The sequence below is a fragment of the Sarcophilus harrisii genome, chromosome 4, assembly GCF_902635505.1.
Source record: "Sarcophilus harrisii chromosome 4, mSarHar1.11, whole genome shotgun sequence".
NCBI classification, from domain to species: domain Eukaryota; kingdom Metazoa; phylum Chordata; class Mammalia; order Dasyuromorphia; family Dasyuridae; genus Sarcophilus; species Sarcophilus harrisii.
The window spans coordinates 59,452,577-59,475,705 of record NC_045429.1 but is presented as its reverse complement, the minus strand read 5'-3'; the positions used below and the strand labels follow the sequence as shown (position 1 = coordinate 59,475,705).

General features: G+C 35.7%; 1 protein-coding gene across 2 annotated transcripts in view; it reads left to right on the top strand.

Moving 5' to 3' along the window:
• The first annotated feature begins 540 nt into the window (after positions 1 to 540).
• VAMP4 (vesicle associated membrane protein 4) overlaps positions 541 to 23,129 on the top strand; it is a 41,618-nt gene continuing 19,029 nt past the window's right edge. Inside the window, exons 1-4 of one of the 2 annotated variants that reach the window (XM_031936885.1) lie at positions 541 to 790; positions 11,270 to 11,394; positions 15,330 to 15,376; positions 16,945 to 16,992. In XM_031936885.1, coding sequence (XP_031792745.1) covers positions 11,329 to 11,394; positions 15,330 to 15,376; positions 16,945 to 16,992 — 161 coding nt within the window. In that variant the 5' untranslated portion in view covers positions 541 to 790; positions 11,270 to 11,328. Of the gene's footprint in view, positions 791 to 11,269; positions 11,395 to 15,329; positions 15,377 to 16,941; positions 16,993 to 23,129 lie in introns of both variants that reach the window. The other variant, XM_031936884.1, reaches the window with a different exon arrangement.

Below are 23,129 nucleotides of genomic sequence, written 5' to 3'. Positions count from 1 at the left end.
ACATAAAACAGGGTTAAGTCTCCCAAGAGGCGGAAAAAGTAATTTTGTTTGACGGGCTTGCTTTTCCCACGAAGAATCTCCCAAACTCCTTTTTCTCTCCTAGCTCCCGTTGGGGGAGGGGGAGGGGGAGGGGGAGGGGGGTGGGGCGGAGGACTCTCCTCCGCCCTTGAGTTTGTGCTCTCTTCAGCGCCTTGGGTCCGGTGCTCCAACTCTTTCCGCTCCCGCTACCTGCATCAGCAGCATCCTCCCCGTCGTTAACCAGCAGCACTCAGTGGGGAAGGGGGAGGGCGGCTCACCTCCCACAACCTGCAGTGACACCCCCCCCCCCCCCAGGGCAGAGAAGGGGAAACGGGAAGAGAGAGAGGGTGGAGGCCAAGGGACGCCGGCGCCAAGGCGAGCCCCCAAGGCTTAGAGGTCCCAGCTGGGCATTTTACGCGCTGGAGGCGGGGCAGCAGAGAGGCGGAGCTCATCGATCCGCTCGGCGATCGCCGCCGCCTGCGCCGCAGTGGCTCCGCCCCCCCTCGGTGCTTCCCTCCCCCCACCCCCTTCAGGCGGCCCTGCGGAGGAGCGCCGAGCGCCTGGATGCTCGCTGGTCCGAGCGGTCGGCGGAGGAGCCGAGCGGCTGACGCTGGGTCACCGCCCGCGGCCATTTCCCCCTCCCCCTTGTCCCCTTCCTCCTTCCTCCTTCCTTCCTCCCCTTCCCTTCCCCCCGCCCAGTTCTTGCCGGGCGGGCCCAGCCCTGCCTGGCCTGGCCCCCAAGGGCGCCAGAAGTCTCTCGGCGGACGCTCAGGTAGCGGGGCAGCCCCCTTCGGTCCGCGGATGGGGGGGAGGGTCGCTGCGGCGGAACAAACGCCGGCCCCGACGGCCGGTGCGGCCAGTCCCCGGGCGGGCCGCCCTCTGGCTCGGGGGTGGGATGGGCACTGGCCCGGGCTTGGGGCGGGGGCGGCGCGGGGACGGGGATCGGGCCGCGGGGAGGGCGCGGGGCAGAGGGGATCTCGGGGCCGGGGGGGAGGGGAGGGCAGGTGGCTTGGCCCCGCCCCGGAGGGGGGGTTAGCGCGCCGGAGCCAGTCCCGTCTCCTGGCCCCTCCGAGCAAGTGAAGCCGGCAGCATAAAGAGACCCCCGAGTGAACCCCGTGCGCCGTAGTGGTTTGAAAGTGCTCGAAGACTCGGGTCTAACATCCACACACAACTTTTAGCTACTGTTATTATTAAAGAATCCCCGCCCTCCTGAGCAGCTCCAGCTTTTCCTGTCCGCGGTGTGTTAGGACTTAGTGAGCTCCTTTTGTTTGCCCCAGTGCTCAGCGCAGTGCCTGGCACACAGTAGGCGCTGAATAAATGCTCTTTGACCGACCGACGGATTGATTGGGGCACTTCTGTTGCCCCATCTGCTGGGAATAAACCCATCTGCTTTGGTAGAGGAAGTTTCCTCCTTGGGGGTTCGGAACCCGCTGTGGAAGGCGAATAGCGAGCATTTATGTCTCAGTTTTAAGTTTTGCAAAGCGTCGTCTCAGTTGATACTCATTGAGGGAGATGCTGTTATTATCCTATTTTACAGACAAGCAAACTGAGATGGAAAGAAATTAAGCGTTTTGCCCAGAATCTCAAGGCAAGGCAAAATTTGAACTGGGATCTTGTTAATTCCAACTCGGTGATTCCACTTTGCCTTAGGGATAAGGGGCCAGTTCTTACTCAGCCTCACTCTTTGGTACGCGTGTGTCACTCTTGGACTGCTTTGCTAATAACTCACCTATCATTTTTTCTTGATTGCATTTCTGTGAAGTAGAAACAAAAGATTAGTGTAGTAGGACTGTGATTTTACACTTATCCTAGAGCAGAAGTTAGTGGTTGAAAGGAAGTTGGAGCTGGTCCATTCCCACTCTTTGTTTTGTAGATGAGGAAGTTATGGCTCAAAAAGATGGACAGGAGCAGTTGTCTGACTCGGTATCCTGATCTGCTCCTTAGTCCGGCTGGTTAACAGCAAAGTTTTATAAAAATGTTGTGTCCTAGGGGACTTGAGGGTTAAAATGAGTAGTAGTAACCTAGTTCTTTTTCATATCTTAATATGACAAGTTGGATGTTTATGAATCGCTTAATCTTATCTAATAGCCCCCTCCACCCTCACCCCCACCCTTTGATGAAATCTCAAGATACCAGGTTTTTAAATCTGTATTTCTTTACCCAAAAAGTAGTGACATGTTACTGGTGCAAATTACAAATTATATGAAAATATATTTAGCCCAGGTTTTCTAGTCCAATATTTTCATTTTAGGGAAGGGGAAGCTGAAACCATGGGAGGTTAAGTGACTTGCTGAACTATGATTAAGTAGCAGAACTGACACCCTTACATTTCAACCATACTGGCCTACTTTCTGTTCCTCATTTCCCCCAATACCATCAGGCTCTGCCTTTGCACACATTACCTGCCCATAATCTCTGGAACACACTACTTACTTTCTTTCATACTCTGTCCCTTTCTCTGGCTCTCAAAATCTTTGGATTTCTTCTAAGTTCAACTCAAGGACCATCCTACCTTACGCCTTTACTTATCCCTCCTTCCATCTCAGCTGTTAGTGTGTCCCCTTTTATGTGTCTCCTTTTATTTACTTTGTATGTTTTCTATTTGCTTTTATGTTTACATGTTACTTTTCTCTGATAGACTGATTTCTCTCTCTCTCCCTCCCTCCTTCTCCCTTTTCCTCTTTCCCTCCCTCCCTCTTTCCCTCTATCTTTTTTTTTTTTTTTTTTCTGAGGCAGTTAGTGTTAGGTGACTTGCCCAGGATGCCCCAGCTAGGAAGTGTTAAGGGTCTGAGATCACATTTGAACTCAGGTCCTTCTGACTTCAGGGCTCATGCTCTCTCCACTCAGACTGGTCTCTTTGAGGAGTTTGGCATAGTACCTGATACATAATAAGCACTTTATGAATGCTTGTTGATTTATTGACAGAAAGCTGTTTCTTTCTTTCTTTCTTTCTTTCTTTCTTTCTTTCTTTCTTTCTTTCTTTCTTTCTTTCTTTCTTTCTTTCTTTCTTTCTTTCTTTCTCTCCTTTCCTCAGGTCCTTCTGACTTCAGGGCTCATGCTCTCTCCACTCAGACTGGTCTCTTTGAGGAGTTTGGCATAGTACCTGATACATAATAAGCACTTTATGAATGCTTGTTGATTTATTGACAGAAAGCTGTTTCTTTCTTTCTTTCTTTCTTTCTTTCTTTCTTTCTTTCTTTCTTTCTCTCTTTCTTTCTCTCTTTCTTTCTTTCTCTCTTTCTTTCTCTCTTTCTTTCTTTCTCTCTTTCTTTCTCTCTCTCTCTCTCTCTCTCTCTCTCTCTCTCTCTCTCTCTCTCTCTCTCCTTTCCCTAATCATAATATAAAGGACACATTAGCGTTTTCTTCTTTTCATTCAGTCATTTTCAATCACGTCTGACTCCCTGTGATCCTATTGGGGTTTTCTTGGCAAAGATATTGAAGTGGTTTGCCATTTCCTTTTCTAATTCATTTTACAGATGAAGAAGCTGAGGCAAACAGGGTTAAGTGACTTGCTCATGAGTATCTGAGGTCAGATTTGAACTCAGGAAGATGAGTTTTCTTGACTCTATGCCAAGTGCTCTATATACTATGCTACTTACCTGCCCATATTAAATGCTCAATGAGTATTTATGAATTTCAGAGATTGAATTGGGCTTTGAACTCAGTCTGATTACATATTTGTAACAGTTGACCATATTTGCTATCATAGTTTATGAATTAAAGTGAAGCATTATTACACTACTCTCTGCAAATTAAACTAGGTTTATGGTGCCTTAAATATTTAATACTAACTGTCTCTGACATGAGAGCTGTTAAAGAAGTTGAGAAGGGGAAGGAAAAAAATAGGAAAAATAAAGTCAATGGTTAGAGCACAGGATTTCTTACCTTTGTGGAACCAAGGGCACCTTTTGGCCATGAAAAATAAATTCGACAAATATTTGATTGACTAATTGTGCAAAACAAGGTAGGAACTCTATGGGTTCAAAGATGAACAATACATTTCCTTGTACGAGACACTTATACTCTGCAAGGAGGCTGTATCTTAAAGGTTATAGTTGTATAAATTATTGTATCCATATAGTCTAAGTACCAAAATTTAGTCATTTTAGCGTAAATCACTCAAACCATTCATTTGGTATTTGTAGACAAGACAATTTATGGAATAATTTTCTCTTTTGATCTTTCAACTGATTGATGAGGTAGCTGTATTGAAATGATAATTAATGACCTAGCAAACAAGTCTAAAGGAAAGAGAAATGAGGATGATGCAGGGATTTTCTGTGTTAAACATTTGCATCCCAGGTCAATGTTTTATAAAAGATCATTGGCTTCATTAGGTTCCCTTAACGTTAAATATTTAAATTACTGGAATTGGTTACTTTTAACACTTCCCTTTATATTGGGTTAGGCAGCCCACCAATCAGTCAAGCATTTATTAAGGACCTATTGTGTTACCCAGAACTGTGCTAGTTATTGGAGATTTAAATAACTTTTTTTTTGTGTGTGAAACAATTGGGGTTAAGGGACTTACCCAGGGTCACACAGCTAGTATGTTAAGTATCTGAAGCCAGATTTAAACTTAGGTCCTTCTGATTCCAGGGCTGGTGATTTATTCATTGTGGTATGTAGCTGCCTTCAGAAAATGAAATAATCCCAACTCTCAAGTAGTTTACATAATAACCAGAGACAAAAGTGGTACAGATCGATAGATAGATGGATGTATGAACAGAATAAACACAAGGTTATTAAGGAAGGAGAGTAATAATATTTTGGAGGATTAGGAATAGGTTTCATGTAGAAAGTGGAGCTAGAACTGAATCTTTAAAAAGCCAAGGATTCTGTGATATGGGAGGAGGACAAGGAATATAGTCTAGACAAGGAGGATGACTAATGCAAAGGCCCAGAGATGCGAGATGAGGCATTGTTTCTGAGGAATGGAGAGATGATGTTTTGATTAGCTCATATAATGCAAGGGGTGGGCAGTAATATACAGTGAAGCTGGAAAGATTGGTAAGGGTCAGGTTGTGGAAGGCTTTTAAACTGTACAGAGGAGCTTTTATTGGATTCTAGAGGCAATGGAGTTTATTAAGTAGGGGATTAACATGACTATCATCCTTTAAGGAAAATCACTTTGTCAGTTGTTTGGAGGATGGATTCTGTGGGGAGAAACTTGAGTTAGTCAGACCAATTAGGAAGCCATTGTAATAGTCTAGCCAAGAGGTGAGATGAGAGATGAGAACTTGAATTAAAGCAGTGTCTTTGAACAGATGGAAGAGGTAGAAATGGTAAGAGACTAGCTCTCTGGAGGATCTTTGGCCCAGCCTTGGTCTTAGTGGAGGAGTGAAGGAGCCAGGAGACTCTTGAGGATGGTCAAAGATGGAGAGTCTTTATTTCCAGTCCTCTCAGCCCTTAAATACCTCAGTGTGATTACATCATTACAGCACACTAAACATGTGCCAACTAGAAAACCATTATATCATCACATCATTTGGAAATTGATATGTAAATGCCTTTTTTTACTGAAAGTATTTCTTGCTTCAAGTAGAACACAGGTGGGTCACGCCCTCTTTGACTTCTCGGGAAGGGTGAAAACATCAAAGGGAAGTGATCATGCCCTCCCTGACTTCTCAGGAAAGGTGAGAACCACCAAAGGGAGGTAGGGAGCCAAACCAAACATTGTCAGCAGGTTCCCTCTGGGCTGAAGGATCTTATACCTTGTCCAGAATTCCCCCACTATTTGCAGCTCTCTACAGTGGCATATATGAGATATAGGGAATAAGGGAAAATGAGTAGTCTAGAATAATGCTGGGTTTATGAACTTGATAGACTGGAAGGATGGTGCTACTTTTGACAGTATGAAAATTTGAAAGAGGAGTAATTTTGGAGAGAAGAGATAAGTTCTATTTTAGATACTTTAATTATGAGATGCCTCTAGGATATCCAGTTTGAAAGGACCAAAAGATATGTGGTGATGTGGCATAAAAGTTCAGAAGAGAGATTGGAGAATGGACATATATATCTGTATCTCTATATAGTTAAAGATATATAGATCAGCTCTCATAGGAGCTGATAAAATAACTAAGAAAGAGAAAAGAGAGCACAGGAAAGAGCCTTGGGAAATGGTCACAGACAGCATGATATGGATGACAAGCCAGCCAAAGAGACTGAGATGTAATTAGATGTAGGATCAATACTAGATCAATACTAGTGTTACAAAAATCTAGAGAAGAGAGAGTATCCATTTATGAGGAAAGGATGCTGCCACTGCAGCAGAGAAATCAAGGAGATGAAGGCCAAGTAAATACCACCATACTTGTCAATTGAGATCATTGGTCATTAAGAAAATGGTTTAGTTTAGCATCAAGGTTGAAAGCCAGATTGCAAAAAAGTTTTAAGAATCTGTAATAGGAGAGGAAATAGAGACAATAAATAAAGGTAGCTTTTGTAGGAGTTTGATGGAGGAAACATGTTAGACAATACCTTGAAATAATGGGATCTAGAGAAGATTTAATTATAGAAGGGACTTGAAAGCCTTTGGATGACAAAAGATGCAGAGGTTGAGGAGAGCCTTAATACTAGGTATCACGAGGGAATGATTAAGGAGACAACGCTCTGAAGAAAATAGGGATGACAATAACATACAGCAGATGTTACTGCTGAACCTCTGTCAAAAATATTTGAAAGGTCATGCGAAAAAGAAGGGAAGCTACAAAACTAGAAAATAGCAAACACCTTGATTTTTCAAAGAAATCAAGAGAATGGAATCTACAAGCCAAGGAATTGAATTCAATTCCTGGAAAATTCTAGAACAGATTTTTAAAGAGATAGTGATTTGTGATCATCTAAATAGGGAAGGAGTGATTACAAAGAACCTGTATGATTTTGTCAAAAACAGATCACTTAAGACTAACCTCATTTCCTGTTTGTTTTTGTTTTGGTAATGCCAGAGAAACTGAGGCAAGACAGAGATTGGTTTTTAATATTTTAATTGTGGAAAATTTAAAGTAGTTGCTCAAACGGGACTCATGCCCAAAAAATAGTCGACCCTGAGCAATTGAGGCAGACTTTTTAAGGCTCCTTAGCTAATTATTAGCTTGATACAGAAACTGAGAAGGCAATTAGTCTAACATTTTACAACTGTCATCTTTACTTCAGAAAGAGAGCTGAGAGGAGGAATTAACTTAGTATTTACAGCTTGGATCATGGTGGCTCAGTTCCTGTCAGAGAAGGGAGCAGGACCATTTTTGGATAGATAGGGACTTCTAATGAGGGCATAGGCAGAAATCGAGATAACGTAATTCTACTCCAGAGTAGTTTTGGACAAGGATGGAGTTAGAGTGGGGAGCACCTGGATCATTGTTTTTCTTTTCTGTTCTTCATTGTGTCACAATGGTATGTAAGACTCAATTTCCAGGTTTAATGGCAAGGAAGGGAAAGGGGGTGAGGGGAGAGGCAGCACCCAAGAACTTTTTTTTCCAAGAGTTTTAAATTAAAGAGGAATACTGGAGTACTCCTTGTTGGTGTTCAAGCAAAGGTTCATTCTCTCTTGGTGCAGGGATATTGTAATATATATTGTGCATATTGATATGTGCAAGAGAATTTGTGTGTTTGTATGGGCTGGACTAAGTGGCCTTGAGAGTCCCTTTCAGTTTAGATTTTTTTCTTTAAAATTTCACATTTAATATATGGAAATCAGGTTTTTTACATATTAGATTTCAGTTTTTAAAAATATTAAGTAACAGCTTACACAATAATTATTAAAATATGTTTTAGTGAGATACCATTGGAGTGGGCTTTTATAAATGGTGACTCAATTATGTGGAATGCCTCTTAGAGTACTATTGAAATTGACAGATATAAATCCTAGAAAGCTTGTTTTTAGTAATCCAGGAATTAGGATATTGTACAAGATATTGTACAAGATATCCCCAACTGATCTTTGATATTAATTAGCTAATGATAAGGGGGAAAAAACTGCATTGAATGTCAATTTTTGAGGATTTGTGGGTCAATTAGCATACAGCTAGAAGTTTCATTGCCCTTAGTGTGGTTTGAAAATTTATATTGTTATATTTTGTAAACATTTGGAGACTTTGAGCCTTGACTATAATTCATAATTTATTATAAAAAGTATCTATAGGCTGTGAAAATCCAGACTTTTCTGTTAGTAAAAATCTGTATATATTTATTTATTTATAGGAAGTAATAATAAAAATTATCCTTCGTTACTTTTCTCTACATATGCCTACATTGCCTAATCCTGCTCTCATCTAATTTATGATAATAGTTGGATTTTATGATGCTTTTATTATTGTGGCAGTGAAAAGGGGGTTCGCCTGAAGGTTTTGGTATATTCAGTATTTCCTAGTTACCCTGATACATAAACTTGGGAACAGTGAACACTGAAATGCTTGCTTCCATGAAATAAGTCTTCTAAAAACTTCCCACAAACAAACTTAAATCCCTTTTTGAGTTAGAGAGCTAGGTGCTGTTGATCTAATTGATGATTCTGAACATTTAGGTCATTCAGCTGAATCTTTCACTCTTCTTTGTCAGATACTAATTATATTCATTTAAGGAGTGACTTGGGGATTAAATTGCACTGATTGATTAGCTAGTCTGAAAATTTACATTTTTAAATCTTTTTAACCAGAAACAACCTCCAGTTTTGATTAAAATGTTTTAATCTGTTTCATATTGAAGTCAAATTTGCATTTTAGAATTTTAAATATAACCTGATTTATATCCTTTTCTGACTTCCATATATTGCTTATTCATTCAGAAGATCCTTTTGTGGAAGTGAAGTCCTGCATGTGAAAGAATTATATACAGGACACTAAACAAGAATGCGAATTTTGATTTAAATATACATGTACATAGAATAAACTTCATGATTTGTTAATAATCTGTTATTTTCTTTATAATTTATAATGAAACCCATATCTGTCTATACCAACAGTAATTTACATCTTTATTACAAATGATACCTTAGAATGCTTTGAAATTTACAAAATACTTTCACTTTTAACATGCTGGCCCCAGTGCTTAGTATTATGCCTGACACAGAATAGGCATTTAAAAGATGGTTGTTGAATTCAGGGTAAGGGAATTGTATACATCTACTCAGTATGAGTGAGAACATTCACATTCAGATCTTCTGAAACTAAAACAAATGCTCTTTTAAATATATCACATTCCTGCTTCCCTTTCAAGGAAAAGATTTTTTAGATTGTTCAAAATAAATTACTTAATCACAAGTATATATATATATATTTTTTTTTTTAAAATTCTGGCCTTAAACATCAGATGAGGTGTGTGTTTTGTCAAACAGATTGTTCTTTGTTGTAAGCCTAAATCTTTTGTTTTCTGGAATATTGAATTCCAAGTTTCACCTTAAGAATGATAGCTGCTCTTTTTGGTGTAATCCTGACACGAACTCTTGGAAATTTTCCTTTTTGTTACTTGTCATTTTCTTTTCTTTGGCCTGGAAAGTTTGAATTTTCACTGTGTTGTTCTGGAATTTTTCATTTAGAGGTTTCAAGTCATGATTTCTGGTAGTTTGATGATTATTAGATTATTCTCTTTGAATTGTCTCCTAGGTCATTAAAAAAAACAAACAGATAAAACATAAGCCCTTACACCTACTCTTTCCTCAGTATTGTGCTAAGTCTTATATGAAAACAAGACAATTCTTGTTCTTAAAAAAACTTACAATCTAATTATGGAACAGTCTTAATGGAGGATTGGAAGGCTGGTGGAGAAGGAGGAGAATAGAAAGTACCAGTGTAGGATGGGAGAGCAGAATGGAGAATGAGTTGAAGAGGCGAATGAGAGTAGCATAACTGGGCCTTCTCTGGCCATGGAAGATCCCAGCAAAGATTCACTAATCTTTGAGTTGATTTTAGGGTAGAGTTGTTCCCAGAGGTCTAGGAAGCCAGTATGTAGATTATGCTAATTGAAGAATAAGCCAGTAGAGAGTTAGTTCTAGGAAAGACTAAGAAATGATTGAGTGGAGGACATCCCCTGGGGTACAGTAGCTGATATGGAGGTACAGGAGGCTAAAGCTTCTAATAGATTGGATAATAATATCTTTTGCATTATTTCTTTTTGTCTTATGGCCAAGCCTCTGTGAAATATATAGTGATTGCAGTCCTTAGATAAGGTTTACTATCATATCTTCTAGGCTGCTAATTTTCCTTTTCCTAACTGATGTTTTCTTTAACATTTTATTTTGTATCGTGTTTCATTTGTTTGTGTACTCTTAGTGTCCTCTTGGCCAGGAAGGCCTTTTCTTGGAGACTCCCCTAGGACTTGTCACCTTGCTCTCTTTCTGTGTTCATCTCTGAGCTCCTACCAGCCCATAGGACTAAATCATTTTGTTCAGCATTTTCTTCTGATTAATCATATCTTTAGTTTTAGTTTTTAAAATTGGGATTTTGTGCTTACATCCTATTGATTCCTCTTGTACCTTGAACGATGTGAGTAGGTCCCATTCTTAATGTGCTGTCTAAGACTTAATCTCATCTTTTTTCAGTAATTTCTGGATTTTGCAGTTACAGACTAGTGTTGGCTCTGCCCCTTTCTGTGAGCCTGATCTGACTTCTTTTTACCCCCTTTCTAAATGTTGCTGATTGTGGTTGTGGGTCTCTTGAGAGACCCTCTTGGATGATTTGCTTCTCTGCTGTCTGGTTTTCTCTTTTGCTGTTTGTCTTCTGGCCTCTGTCTTTGCTGTTTCTTCACTTTACCTTCCTCATACTCTGACATATATATTTTTGGTCAGTGTTTCTGAAAGATTCTGAAAAGGGTTCTATATAGGCTTCACGAGATTGTTAAAGGGTCCTATGTCACTGAAGAGATTTACTTTTTATCAAGCCTAAACTCCTGATGTAGATATGAAATAACTCTGGGCCTTGTTTTCTGATCTCTAAGGTCTCATTCAGTTCTAAAACACATTGTTCTTCGTGTTAGCAACTGAATAAGAAGCAATAAAATAAATTGGAAGGACAGAAAAATGATGAATTTAGGTTTGAGATTAAATGTAATCCAAGAGTACTAGATAATTTTTGAAAGTCAAATAATTTTTTAAAAATTATTCATAAGATTATGTTCAAGTGGACAAGGGAAGAATTAGATGAATGTTTCAATGTCTTATGAAGGTTGAACCTTTCAGATTTTACTCTTGTCAAATCTTTGATTCAATTGAAAGTTTCATATCAGTTGAATTTATCAACATGATTTTTTTCTCTTTAAGGTGGTATATATCAACCTTTTAAAGTTGGGAAAAGGATAACAGCTTTTTGAGTAACAAAGATGCCTCCTAAATTCAAGCGCCACCTAAATGATGATGATGTCACTGGTTCCGTGAAAAGTGAAAGAGTAAGTTCTTTGCAAGAAGCTTTTAAAAATAGTAAATTAAAATAAAAGTTTTCTTATTTATTGTAATTTGGTCTAGAGAAAAATGAAAAGTTTTTGAATATACAGATTAGTTCCTTATTATTAGTGTACATAACAAAAGTGTGTAGGTAGAGAGACTTTTATCAAGAGCAATGAATTCCTTAATTGAGAAGCTACCATCATTATCTATCATGATTTCATACTGACAGATTTTTTTTTTAAGGTATATAATTACCTTATTTTTAAAAGCAGCTTGTGTAATACCTAAATTACTAGTCTATTTTGAGAACAGTACATGAAAATTGCACTTATAGCTAAAAAATCATGAAGCATTTTAAAAGACATTTTGAAATGGATTGTTAGATTACTTTTTTACAGGCACTTAAATTCCTGTTAAGAAAATGAAGGTATTCATTTATTTCTTTTTATTGATCCAGCTGGCTGATTGAAGTCCTTATCTTGCAGAGAATTTAGCTTAGCAAAGCAAAACTTGTCCTGCCCTTGTAATTTTTGTTATCAAGTAAGCATTAGAGAAGCTTTTATTCTGTACATGTACAAATATAATTTGCTGTTTTTATCATTTAAACTCTTAAATTTATCCAGTTAAAGGGCACAGATTGATGACCCTAAAATCTGTGTAGAAGTAACCACCTAAATTGTCTATATTTTTAAAAGGATAAAAACAAAGAGGTAAACACATACAAAGGCAGATATTTTTATACGCATAGCATAATGACATATCTAAGAGTCAGTGCTAAAAAAAAAAATGAATATTGAGTTGAATAATTGTGAAATAGACAGAAAGACTACTGAATTTGGAGCCATATGACTGCGCTTTGAGTGTTGATTCTACTTCTTGTATGATTGATGTTGTGCAGGGAACTAAGGTTCTTTGCAGCTCTGAATACTATGTCCCATAGCGTTACATGGCAGGAAAAGTGGCTCCATGGGTCTGTAAATTAGCCTCATTTAAACTTTTGATTTTATTTCCTCTTGAAGAGATTTAATGTCATGGAGTTTTTTTTCTGTTAAACTGTACCATTTAAGTTAATTGACTAACATTAACCAGATAATTAGTGCCTACTTCTCTTTCACTGTTCGGCAATCAGCAAACTGTTCACATGATAAGAATTTTTTTAATTAACATGTGACCTTTTAAATAAATGTCTACTATCTTGATGGGAATCTACATATCAGATTGGTATTTTCTAGAATTGGTAATTTGTGCCTGTTTTCTCTTTGTTCTACATCTGTGCTAAGAAGTTGTAATTACTAATAATTTTTCTAGGGAGAAAATTATAAAATAACATATTTTTTTCATTAAGTATGAAAGTAGACTGTTAGAAATTTCGCTTCACAAAATTACTTAAGATTCTTAAAGTAGTAGGGCACTATCTGGATAATAAACAGCATAGTCATTTGTATATTCAGGCCTTTATTATATAGAGAATCTTAACTGAGTTTAGATTAAAAGTATTTTGCTATAGTGCATGGCTTTCTGTTAATTACTTGACTCACTATGTTCCTGAAATATATTGTCTTTACATATTGATATTAGCTAATTCCATATTGGAATTTAGCTGATATTTTGTTTACATCTGAGGGCAGCAGAGTATCTTGAACTGAGGCAGAAGAAAAACCTGAGTCATACCTTCCTTGAACCATTTGAACCTTGGCATTTTACTTAACTTCTGGAAAACACAATTTCCTTTTCTTCAAAATGGAGGTCTCATCTGGATCCAAAATGCTAAAATTCTGTGTCAGATAACAGTAATTTGACTTTTGTAAAGTGTCTGCTAATTTACTCTGCAGAAAGTTATGGAGACGAGTGTTTCCTAAAATGATTGCATTGTGCCAAGTATAAAAAACAATATATTTATTGCTCTGTATATTTAATGTTCTTATCTATTTAATGTGCAGTACAGGTCAGTTACTGGCTTCTCTTCTGAACTGCAGCTGTGCAGATTTCATAATAAATTCTTGAATTTTACTTATAGACTGCCAGGCTCTGGCAGACCCCAACAGAATGCTATTTATTGTTGGCATTGACAAATATAAGACAGAGATTTGCAATGAGAAGACCTGCATTCAAATCCTAACTCCACTGTTTATCAGACATGTAACCATGGGTTACTTATTGTCTGAGTTGTTTGCTCACATGTCCAGTGAGATAATAATATTCACATTATTATTGTGAGGATAGTGCTTGTTGGGGTTGTTGTGAGGATGGTGCTTTTGTGAATCGCAGAGAAGACATACAAATGTTAGTTCTTTTACTTATGTTATTATTTGAAGAAAAAAAACTTATAGCAAGACTTGGTGACTTTTTCAAGGTGACAGTCATGGATAGGATGACAATATGTAGCATTCCAAGTAAAGAACAGTTGTCTTTTTTTTTTTTTAACTTAATAGTATTTTATTTTTTTCTAATTACATGTACAGATAGTTTTCAGCATTCACTTTTACAAGATTTTGATTGCCAATTTTTTTCCCCTCCCTCCCCCTCTCACTTCCCTAACAGCACTCTGATAGAGGTTATACATATATAATCATATGAGGCATATTTCCACATTAATTGTGAAAGAACTAGAACAAAGGGGAAGAGAAAAAAAAAAATGAAACTACTATGCTTCCATTTGCATTTAGTCTCAATGGTCCTTTCTCTGGATGTGGATAGCAGTTTTCATGATGGAAATTTTCTTGTGTCACTGATATTGCTAAGAGCTAAGTCTATCATAGTTGATCATTGCACAGTTGCTATTACTGTGTATAATGATCTGGTTCTGCTCACTTCACTCAGCACCTGTTCATATAAATCTTTCTAGGTTTTTCAGAAATCTTCCTGCTCATCATTTTTTGAAGCATAATAGTATTCTATTACATTCATATACCACAACTTGTTCAGTCATTCCCCAATTGATGGATATCCCCTCAATTTATAATTTTTTGCCACCACAAAAAGAGCTGATATAAATATTTTTGTACATGTAGGTCTTGTTCCCTTTTTGGGATACAGACCAAATAGTGGTATTGCTGGATTAAAGAAAATGCAGTTTGGAGTACAACTCCTGTTTCAAAGTGGTCTTTAGAATGGTTGGATCAGTGATCAGTTCCACCAACAATGCATTGGTCAAACAGTTGTCTTTTTTAAAAAGTCATTTCTTGGTTTCAAGTGTGACTTAATAGTATGATTCATTTTTCTTTAATCAATTATACCAGAAACTTGTATGAAAGAGTATTATTTTTTTTAAGGTGGTCATCTTTTGAGGTTATACACATATTCCAATACTGCTTCTTCCCACACTTCAGAAAATATTGGAACTTTGCAAGTTTAGGGAACTAAAAAATCAGGTTTGTAATTTTTATGGTCCTGTCTTGTTTGAAATTTTAAAAAAGAAAGGTACAACTTGTTCTTCCATCATATTAATTGGATTTTGTCTCACAAGGTTGACTGTTTACTAAATATCAAATGAATCTTCAAAGGATAAAATTTTTCCACCATTAAGGATCTTCTTTCTAAAAATGTATTGTAGACTCTGAAGGCAATTCCAGTTCTTAAATTCTAATTCTAAAAAAGGGAAGAAAATTTAATTCTTTGAACATAAGCAAAGTAGGGTATTAGCCAAATAAACAGAAAGAATGACACTTGCATTTAAATTGGTAATTGACAATCGAAATCAGACAAGCATTGAGGAATGAATCTTGTCAAAGAAATGTTTTAAAGCCTATTTTCTTACTAAGGTCATATTTCAGTCTTTAAAAAATTCAATTCAGGGAGTTGAGAAATTATTTAAATTTTAGACTCATCTGTTATGCATGACATATTAAAGTTTGAAGGCTAGAGAATAAAGTTGATTTTCTAGAAAGATAATTGTACCATATCTCAAAGTTATTTTATAAAATGCTTTATTTTTCAGAGAAATCTTCTAGAAGAAGATTCAGATGAAGAAGAGGATTTTTTCTTGTAAGTATTTTATAAGTCTCTTGCTATACAGAAATGAAATCTTTCCATTCTCATTATTGGGATAATTGGCAAACTGATACTGTTAATTTATGAACATTCTAGTTATTCTAATTGGTTTTACCACTATTACCTTTAGGAACTTTTTTTCCCCCTATTGTACTTTTCAGTAGCTCATTTTTTGGGGAGTAGCCTTAGATTCAAAAGATTTGATTATTATAAAAGTCGTCGGTATTTTGCAATAAAGTCATGGTATTTTATCTATTAATACTTTAATATTTTCTGTTCTCTTTGCCATATTGATAACTTTTAAAATTAGTTTCTTCTGATCTTCTTTAGGACCATTCAATTCTAGCGTCTTTTTCTACTAAAATTTTTAAAAAAATCAATGTATTTATTTCCATGTGTGTGATTTTCTTAAATGTGGCAGCTATTTAAGGATCTTTAGTTGTTGTGTGATAGTTTCCTTTTCCCAAATTCATTGCTTCTGGTGTTTTAAAACTTTTTTAAATTGATGAGTGATTTATTTGCGTTATTTTGGAATTCTGATTTACTCATTTTGGGGAAATTCAGATATTCTCGTCTGGATTTTTAGCAGTTTTGCTTCTCATTGCTTAGGTTATTTCTGAACGAGATATGAAGTTTTTTGCTTCCTTACAATTCTCATTCTACTGTTTGCTGAAAGTTTTTGTATTAAGGAGACTCTTTTGGGAAGGAATACATAGTTCAGAGAAGCCTTAGTAAGAGTTTTAAACAAAGTTGCATCTGGTATGTCTTAAGCGAGAAGGAAAATGAAAGAGGAATAATGGAGGACGATTTTTTAAGGTTAGATAGGTATGTACGATGAATATCACTAAGCCATTTCTGATTTTTTCCCTCGGTAGTACCAATCATGATGATATATGAAGGTGAGCTTTTTGTCTGTGTTTTAAGCACTTTAGTATTTCCTCATCCCACACATTCACCAGAATTTGCCATATTTATTTGTAATATCCAGTAAAGTGTTTAGAAATAGTTAAGATGAGATATACTTTGAGAGATAATTTGAGAAGTGTTGTCATATTTATATCTCCCATACTGTCATGTAAATTTATTTCATGCTATTAATCAAATATAATATATTTTGAAATTTCTAATTGGAAGGAATTATTTCTTTACAAAATCTTGTTATCCAGCATTTTTTGACTTAAAAAAGGAATGGGTGGTTAGTTTTCCTTTTCCTGAAGCATATTTTTGGTGACATCTCTTTTACAGTTACTGATATTTTAGATTTATTCTTTGTGATGTTTTGAAATCCATTTGCTCATAGCCACAGTTATTAATGATAATTATATACATCTGATTCTCTAGAAATGATAACATTAATATGAATTATGTAAGACTAGGTTAGCAATGAATATGAATAAAGTATAAGAATAAATTAAATGTGGTACAACTCCAGAGGCACCAATAAAATGCCATTTTACTATATAAAATGATTTAGCTATATTTAAGGGTTTTTTTTAACATAGAATTTGTGTTTTAAAATAATAATTTTTGTTAATGTGTACTCTTTACTTTAATTTCAGAAGAGGCCCATCTGGACCAAAATTTGGACCACGGAATGACAAAATTAGACAGTAAGTTCCTGCTGTACTCATTCATGAGATAATGTATATTTCCTTGTGATTAATCTGTGTATCAAAAGAATCCAGATTGACTTATGAGTATTGTGTTATAGGAGCCTAATCAATAGTACTTTCACAAAGTTATGTCTAATTATCCTTTTACCAGAATTGAGAAAATTAAATTCCAGATGTGGGATTAAAAAAAAAAAGATCACTAGGTTTAACAAATGATTTTTTCCCAGCCAGTTTTGTTTAGAGGTTTGCTTTTAAACAATATTTTAAAACATCAGAGATGCATGATTTCATTGGTGTGATTATTCCTTCCATTGGTACAAGTGCACATATGCTACATCTTAATTAACAACAAAAAAGTCTTTTATCTGATTGCCAACTTTCTGAGTAAGCCTTTCCAAATTTAGCTAGACTAATTCTTGGACGAGAATCTGTTCTCAAAGCTTTTCTGCTTGAAAGATCTTACTAGAGACTTATACTGTACTGGCATAGCATTTGAGAACCCAGAGCTCCTTCCATACCATCTTAAGAACTTTCTTGGATATTTTAAACATTAATCCTGTTTTTTGTTTTTGTTTTTGTTTTTTGGCAACCAGAGTAACATCTTTATTTTTAGTTTAATTTTAACAAAGATTAATCACAGAGTAGTCAAACTCATGTTGAGAAAGGAGAGACACAACTAAGATAAGAGAAGGTTCAACAACCAATATGATTGTTTGCTCTTGATGTAGGAAAGAATTAAATGAAGGATTCCCAAAATCCAAGGGGCAGCACTGAGAAGTGACAACTTGATCAAATCCATTTCAAGGGAAGAAATAAAGCAGATGAGTCAAGAACCAATTATCAAAAAAAAATAAATAAATAAAAGCAGGGATAAGTATGTTACTCAAGATCTTCCATGAGGAAGCAATCCTCAATAATAGATAAGACTGGCTATCTATGGAGAGGTGATGGTGGGTACACACTCCAAGATAAAGGCTGGCTTGAAACCAGATAATGCTGACCAAGAAAGAAAAAGTTAGTGACATTGATCGAATAATATCTAACTGAGTTTTTAAAAAAGAATTTAAGCAACTAGAATAAAACAGTGAAACACAGTGACTACTATTAATCCCCTTTTGAGTCCTTTCTTCTCCATGGTCAACTGCTTCATTCCTTCCCACAATACCTATGTGATAGGTGCCCAGTGCCCTTTGCCATTCTGGCTGTCCTCTTCTGAGCACTATCCAGGCTCATCAGTGTATTTATTTCTATAGGATCAACTAGAATTGCACACACTCCTCAGCTGAGGTATGGTAGGAGCAAAGCATAGTAGCTCTAAAGTTTTCCTATTTCTGGGAGTGAAGCCTCCCAATACACCAGGTTTTTTTTTTTTGTTTGTTTGTTTTTGTTTTTTTGTTTGTTTTTTTTTTGACTGCCACACCTATTGCTGACTTCCATTGAGCTCACAGACCACATTATAAATGTAAATGATTTTACATCATCCCTACTGAAATTAAACTTGTTAAACCCAGTCCAATTCTCTAACCCATCAGAATTTTTTTTTACTTCCTGTCACCCACTGCTTGCTAACCCCAGATCATCTCATTGTCCCATCTTACTGAAAATAGTTCAAGATACTTTGGCAAATGTTTTGCTAAAAACCTAAGTAAATTACATCCTCAGCATATTACCTCCACCTACTAACTTAACAACTCTGTCAAAAAACGGGAAATGAGATTGGTCTGGCATATCCTGTTGCTAGCTCTTTGTAATCAACACTTCCTTTCTGAGATCACCAAAGACAAAGATCTACCTAGGATACTCTTAGGAATCAAAATCAAATTCACTGGCTAAGTTTATAGAGTTAAACGTTAATCCTTTAAAAATCTGTTATCTCAGTTCCCTCTTTCAGAATTGCATTAACAAGTTTTTGGATGGTTTTTTTTTTTTTTTTTTTTTTTTTTTTTTTTTGGTCATTTGTTTCTCTGTCATTTAACTAGTTCTGTGACATTGAATAAATCTCGCTGAGCTTCATTTTTCTCATTTATGAAATGAGATGGTTGGACTATCTCTAAGTCATAGTTAATATTCTGTTTCTTCAAAATAACTTTTAATTCATATCTTTTTTTTAAAAAACAGTATAACTTTTCCAGTATCTCTTCCCTTCCTGTTCCCAGAGAACCATCCTATATGACCAAAAAATCTTGAGGAGAAAAACAATAAGCAAAATTGGGCAATACATAGAAACAGTCAGAAAATATGTCCAATATTATATCCCCATGGACCTCTTAACTTTTTCAAAGGAGTAGAGTAGGGACATGTTCTCCTGGCTTCTCTTTGGGACATACTTGGTTTTTATAATTTTGCTTTTGATTGTTTTGTAATTTTTTCCATTTATATTGTAGAAGTTATTGTGTAATATATATTGTTTTGTGTGATATTATATATGTTATGTAAATTTCAATTTCTTGACTTTAGTTCACTCTGCAGCAGAAAATGTCTTTTTATGCTTCTCTATATTCTTTATTTTTTTTTTTTTTACTGTGCAGTGATATTCTGCTACATTCATATAATGTTTGTTTTATGTTTGTTTGTTTAGGCATATCCAAATGATGAGTTTATCTGCTTTTTTTCCTAATTTTCAATGACCACAAAACAATTGTTGCTGCAAATATTTTGGTGTATTTGGGAACTTTCTTCTTATCAAATGATCTCTTTGTGGTATAAGCCTGGTAGTGAAATCTCTATATCAAAGGGTATGAACATTTTAGTAATTTTATTTTTATAATTCCAAATTATTTTTGGAAAATATTTTAATTGGTTCATAACTCCACCGACAATTCAGTAGTGTGTTCATCTTCCTACATCTTCTCCAGTACTAACTATTCCCATCTCTTGTTACCTTTTTCAGTTTCTTGGCTATAAAATTAAAAATCTCAGGTTTGTTTCTTTTATTATTAGTAATGAATTAGAACAATCTTTCATATAGTTGTTAATAATTTGCAATCCTTATTTTGAGAACACAACTTATCTCTTGATTTTTTTGGTCATGTGTGTATATGTTAACATCTATATTCATACACATAACATCTATGCATATGTGTATTAATTGTGTGTATATTTATCTGAGAATTTTGACACAAGAATGTTATTTTAATTTGACTGCTTTCCTTCTATTTTTAGGTGCATTGATTTTGTTTTTGCAGAAGCTTTTCAGTTTCGTTTAATCAAAGTTACTTATTTTTTATTATTCCTTCCATCCCTTGTTTGATTAAGAATATATCTCCTATCCATGACTGAAAAATAAATGCTATTCTTTTTTTCTGAATATTTTTATAGTATAATCTTTTATATTAAAGTCACATATTCTTTAAAAATTTATTGTGAAATATAGTATATGATGTTGGCCTAAGCTTAATTTCTGCCATCCTATGTTTTAGCTTTACCAGGAGTTTTTTTAATCAAATAGTTGCTTCTTTCCTAAGTAATTTATGTTTTCTAGTTTATTAAATACAAGGTTGAGTTTAATATTCTGTTTTGAATTTTTCCCCCATATCACTTTACTTATGTGAGTGGAAAGAAGAGCATGGATGCAAGATAAGTGGAGGCAGATTTGATGTGATTTGGCCCTTGATTAGATGTGAGAATAGAGGATGAAAGAGAGTATCAGGAATTAATACCAGTGGTGTGAATTTGTATGACCAGAAAAGTGATCATTCAGATTCAGATAGAAGTAGGGGGAGAAAATGTGTTCTGTTTTGGACATGTTGAATTTGAGGTTCCTGTGGGAATTGCCAATTGAAGATAACTAGCATGCAGTTGGTAATATAGGATTTAAGATTAGACAAAGATTAGGAATAGCTCTCAATTTGATGGGAGGGACTTAAAGAGCTCTTGAGAGAGAGTGTTGGAGGAAAAACAGGACATAACATTACAGGCGGTTGAGATAATGGTAATATTTTATTTATAGTTAAGTAGCACTTTTTTGTTTAATAAAAATCTATATTATGGGGTGCCTAGGTGGTACAATGAAGAGAGTACTGGCCCTGAAGTCAAAAGAACCTGAGTTCAAATTCAGCCTCAGACAATATACAGTTGCTAGGTATGTGACCTTGGGCAAGTCACTTAATTCTGATTGCCTCGCCCTTCCCCCTTCCTCATCTCTTTCCTGCTCCCCCTCCCCCCCCAGCTAAATACACTTTACAAACATTATTTCATTTGAACCTAACAGGAATACTTTTGAGAGTATCTTTATTCCTGTTTTATAGATGTGAGGATACCATGGTTCAGAAGTTTAATGATTAATTTACACAAGATCACAAGCTAGTATATGGTAGACTTCATTCTCAAACTACAGTTCTTGTGATACAAATCTAGTATTGTTTTCATTCTACTCTTCACATTAATTATTTTGAGTCAAATAAAAATTTTGAAAAAGCCAACATCATGAACCCTCACCAAACTCTGGAAATACCCTTTTCATCATCTCAACAGTTCTGCCCCCATACCTCTGTGACATTTGTCCCTCCATGCAGTATTTGCATACATTGCATCTACCTTTTCACTTACATGATATCCCTCTTTATAATCTAAGTTCATTGGAAATAAGAACTGTGATTTTATCTTTTTTTTTTTTTTTTTTTTTTTTTTTGTACAGCACTGATGCCAGGTACTGGCTCACAGGAAGTGTTTAATATTTAATAAATCCTCATTGATTGATTAGTCTTTTACTCCAGCTATAGGAGTTATTCAGCTTGTAACTCTGATGTAGTCAGCAATATCCATGCACTTTGTCTTTTTTTCCCTAGAAGTGTAAATTACAGTTTGATCTCAGAATACACTAAATATATCCTTATGAAAATTTCAAATCTTTCCCTTTTAGTTGAAATTTTAATAAATAGTACCTTCTGTTGTTGCCCTTTTATCTTCAGTGAAAACTACCTTCTTATATATCACAATTATGGTGTCATTACCTGAGTTGCTTCTAACATTTTCCAGTGGAAATTAATTATGTGATTTTTAAATTACAAGTCTTGTGGAACTAAAACCACTAATTCATTTTAGCAGATTATATTTGCCAAGAGTTTTATTAAGCTATTGACTAATTGGGGAAAAGTTGCTGTCTTTATGATGTGGTTTTTACTAACTCAGGAGATCAGTATATTGGTGTCTAAATTTTTCCATTGTCTGAATTTAAACATAAAGGAATAAACTTAAGGGTTACCTAAAAGTTATTTAAGTTAAACTGGTATTCAAACAACATCTTCCTATACAAAAGTACACAATTTACAGCAAAGAGAGAGAGCGAGCGAGGCTAGGATGCTTTGAGCCAAAGAAAAAAGTTATAAAATAGAAATAGCTAATTTGGCTTCTACAATCAACAGACTTACTTTATAGGTGAAATGATTTCATTTCTTGTTTCCAAATACCCTTTGTATTTTAAAAGGTACATACACAGTAGACTCTTTCCCCATTGTAGATAAATGATGGATGTTGTGGTTTTTTTTTAAATAACAGGATAGAGTGCCATAACTTTTTCTTAGTAAAGGATGGTAATATACTTAGAAATATAATGGAAAGACAAATAATTTTCTGTTAGTAAGTACAAGTCTAGGTAGCAAATGGAAAGGAAGAAATGCTATTGAATTAAGCAGGGTTTTGTTTTGTTTTGTTTTGTTTTTTTAATATAGAGGAGCTTATATTGAATACACTGCAGGGTACTGAAGAAGAGGCAGCATGCTGTAATTAAAGGGCATTGGTAACCAAACTTGGCCCCTTAAAAGAAAAGGCCCTTCCCCTTCTTTTCAGGGATTGGGGACTGTGGATGTGGAATACTTTGTGTGAAGTCAACATTTCTAATATTCTGTTTTTACATATTTGTTATATCACTGATTATTTTTTCCTTTTTAAAAAAAATTTCTTTGTTATATAAGGGATGACTTTCTGGGAGAAGGAAGGGAAGATACAATGGGAAAACAAAAGTGATGTAAAAACAAGAGATCAATACAATCTGAACTTTTTTGCTTCTCAGAATTGCCACATTACTTCATGGCCATGATAAGTTGGTTAGGTACTTTAGTGTTATTTTTCGTACAATGGTAGACTTGGACTAGATGGTTTTTAGAGTTCTTTCCAATTCCAAATGCCACAAATTC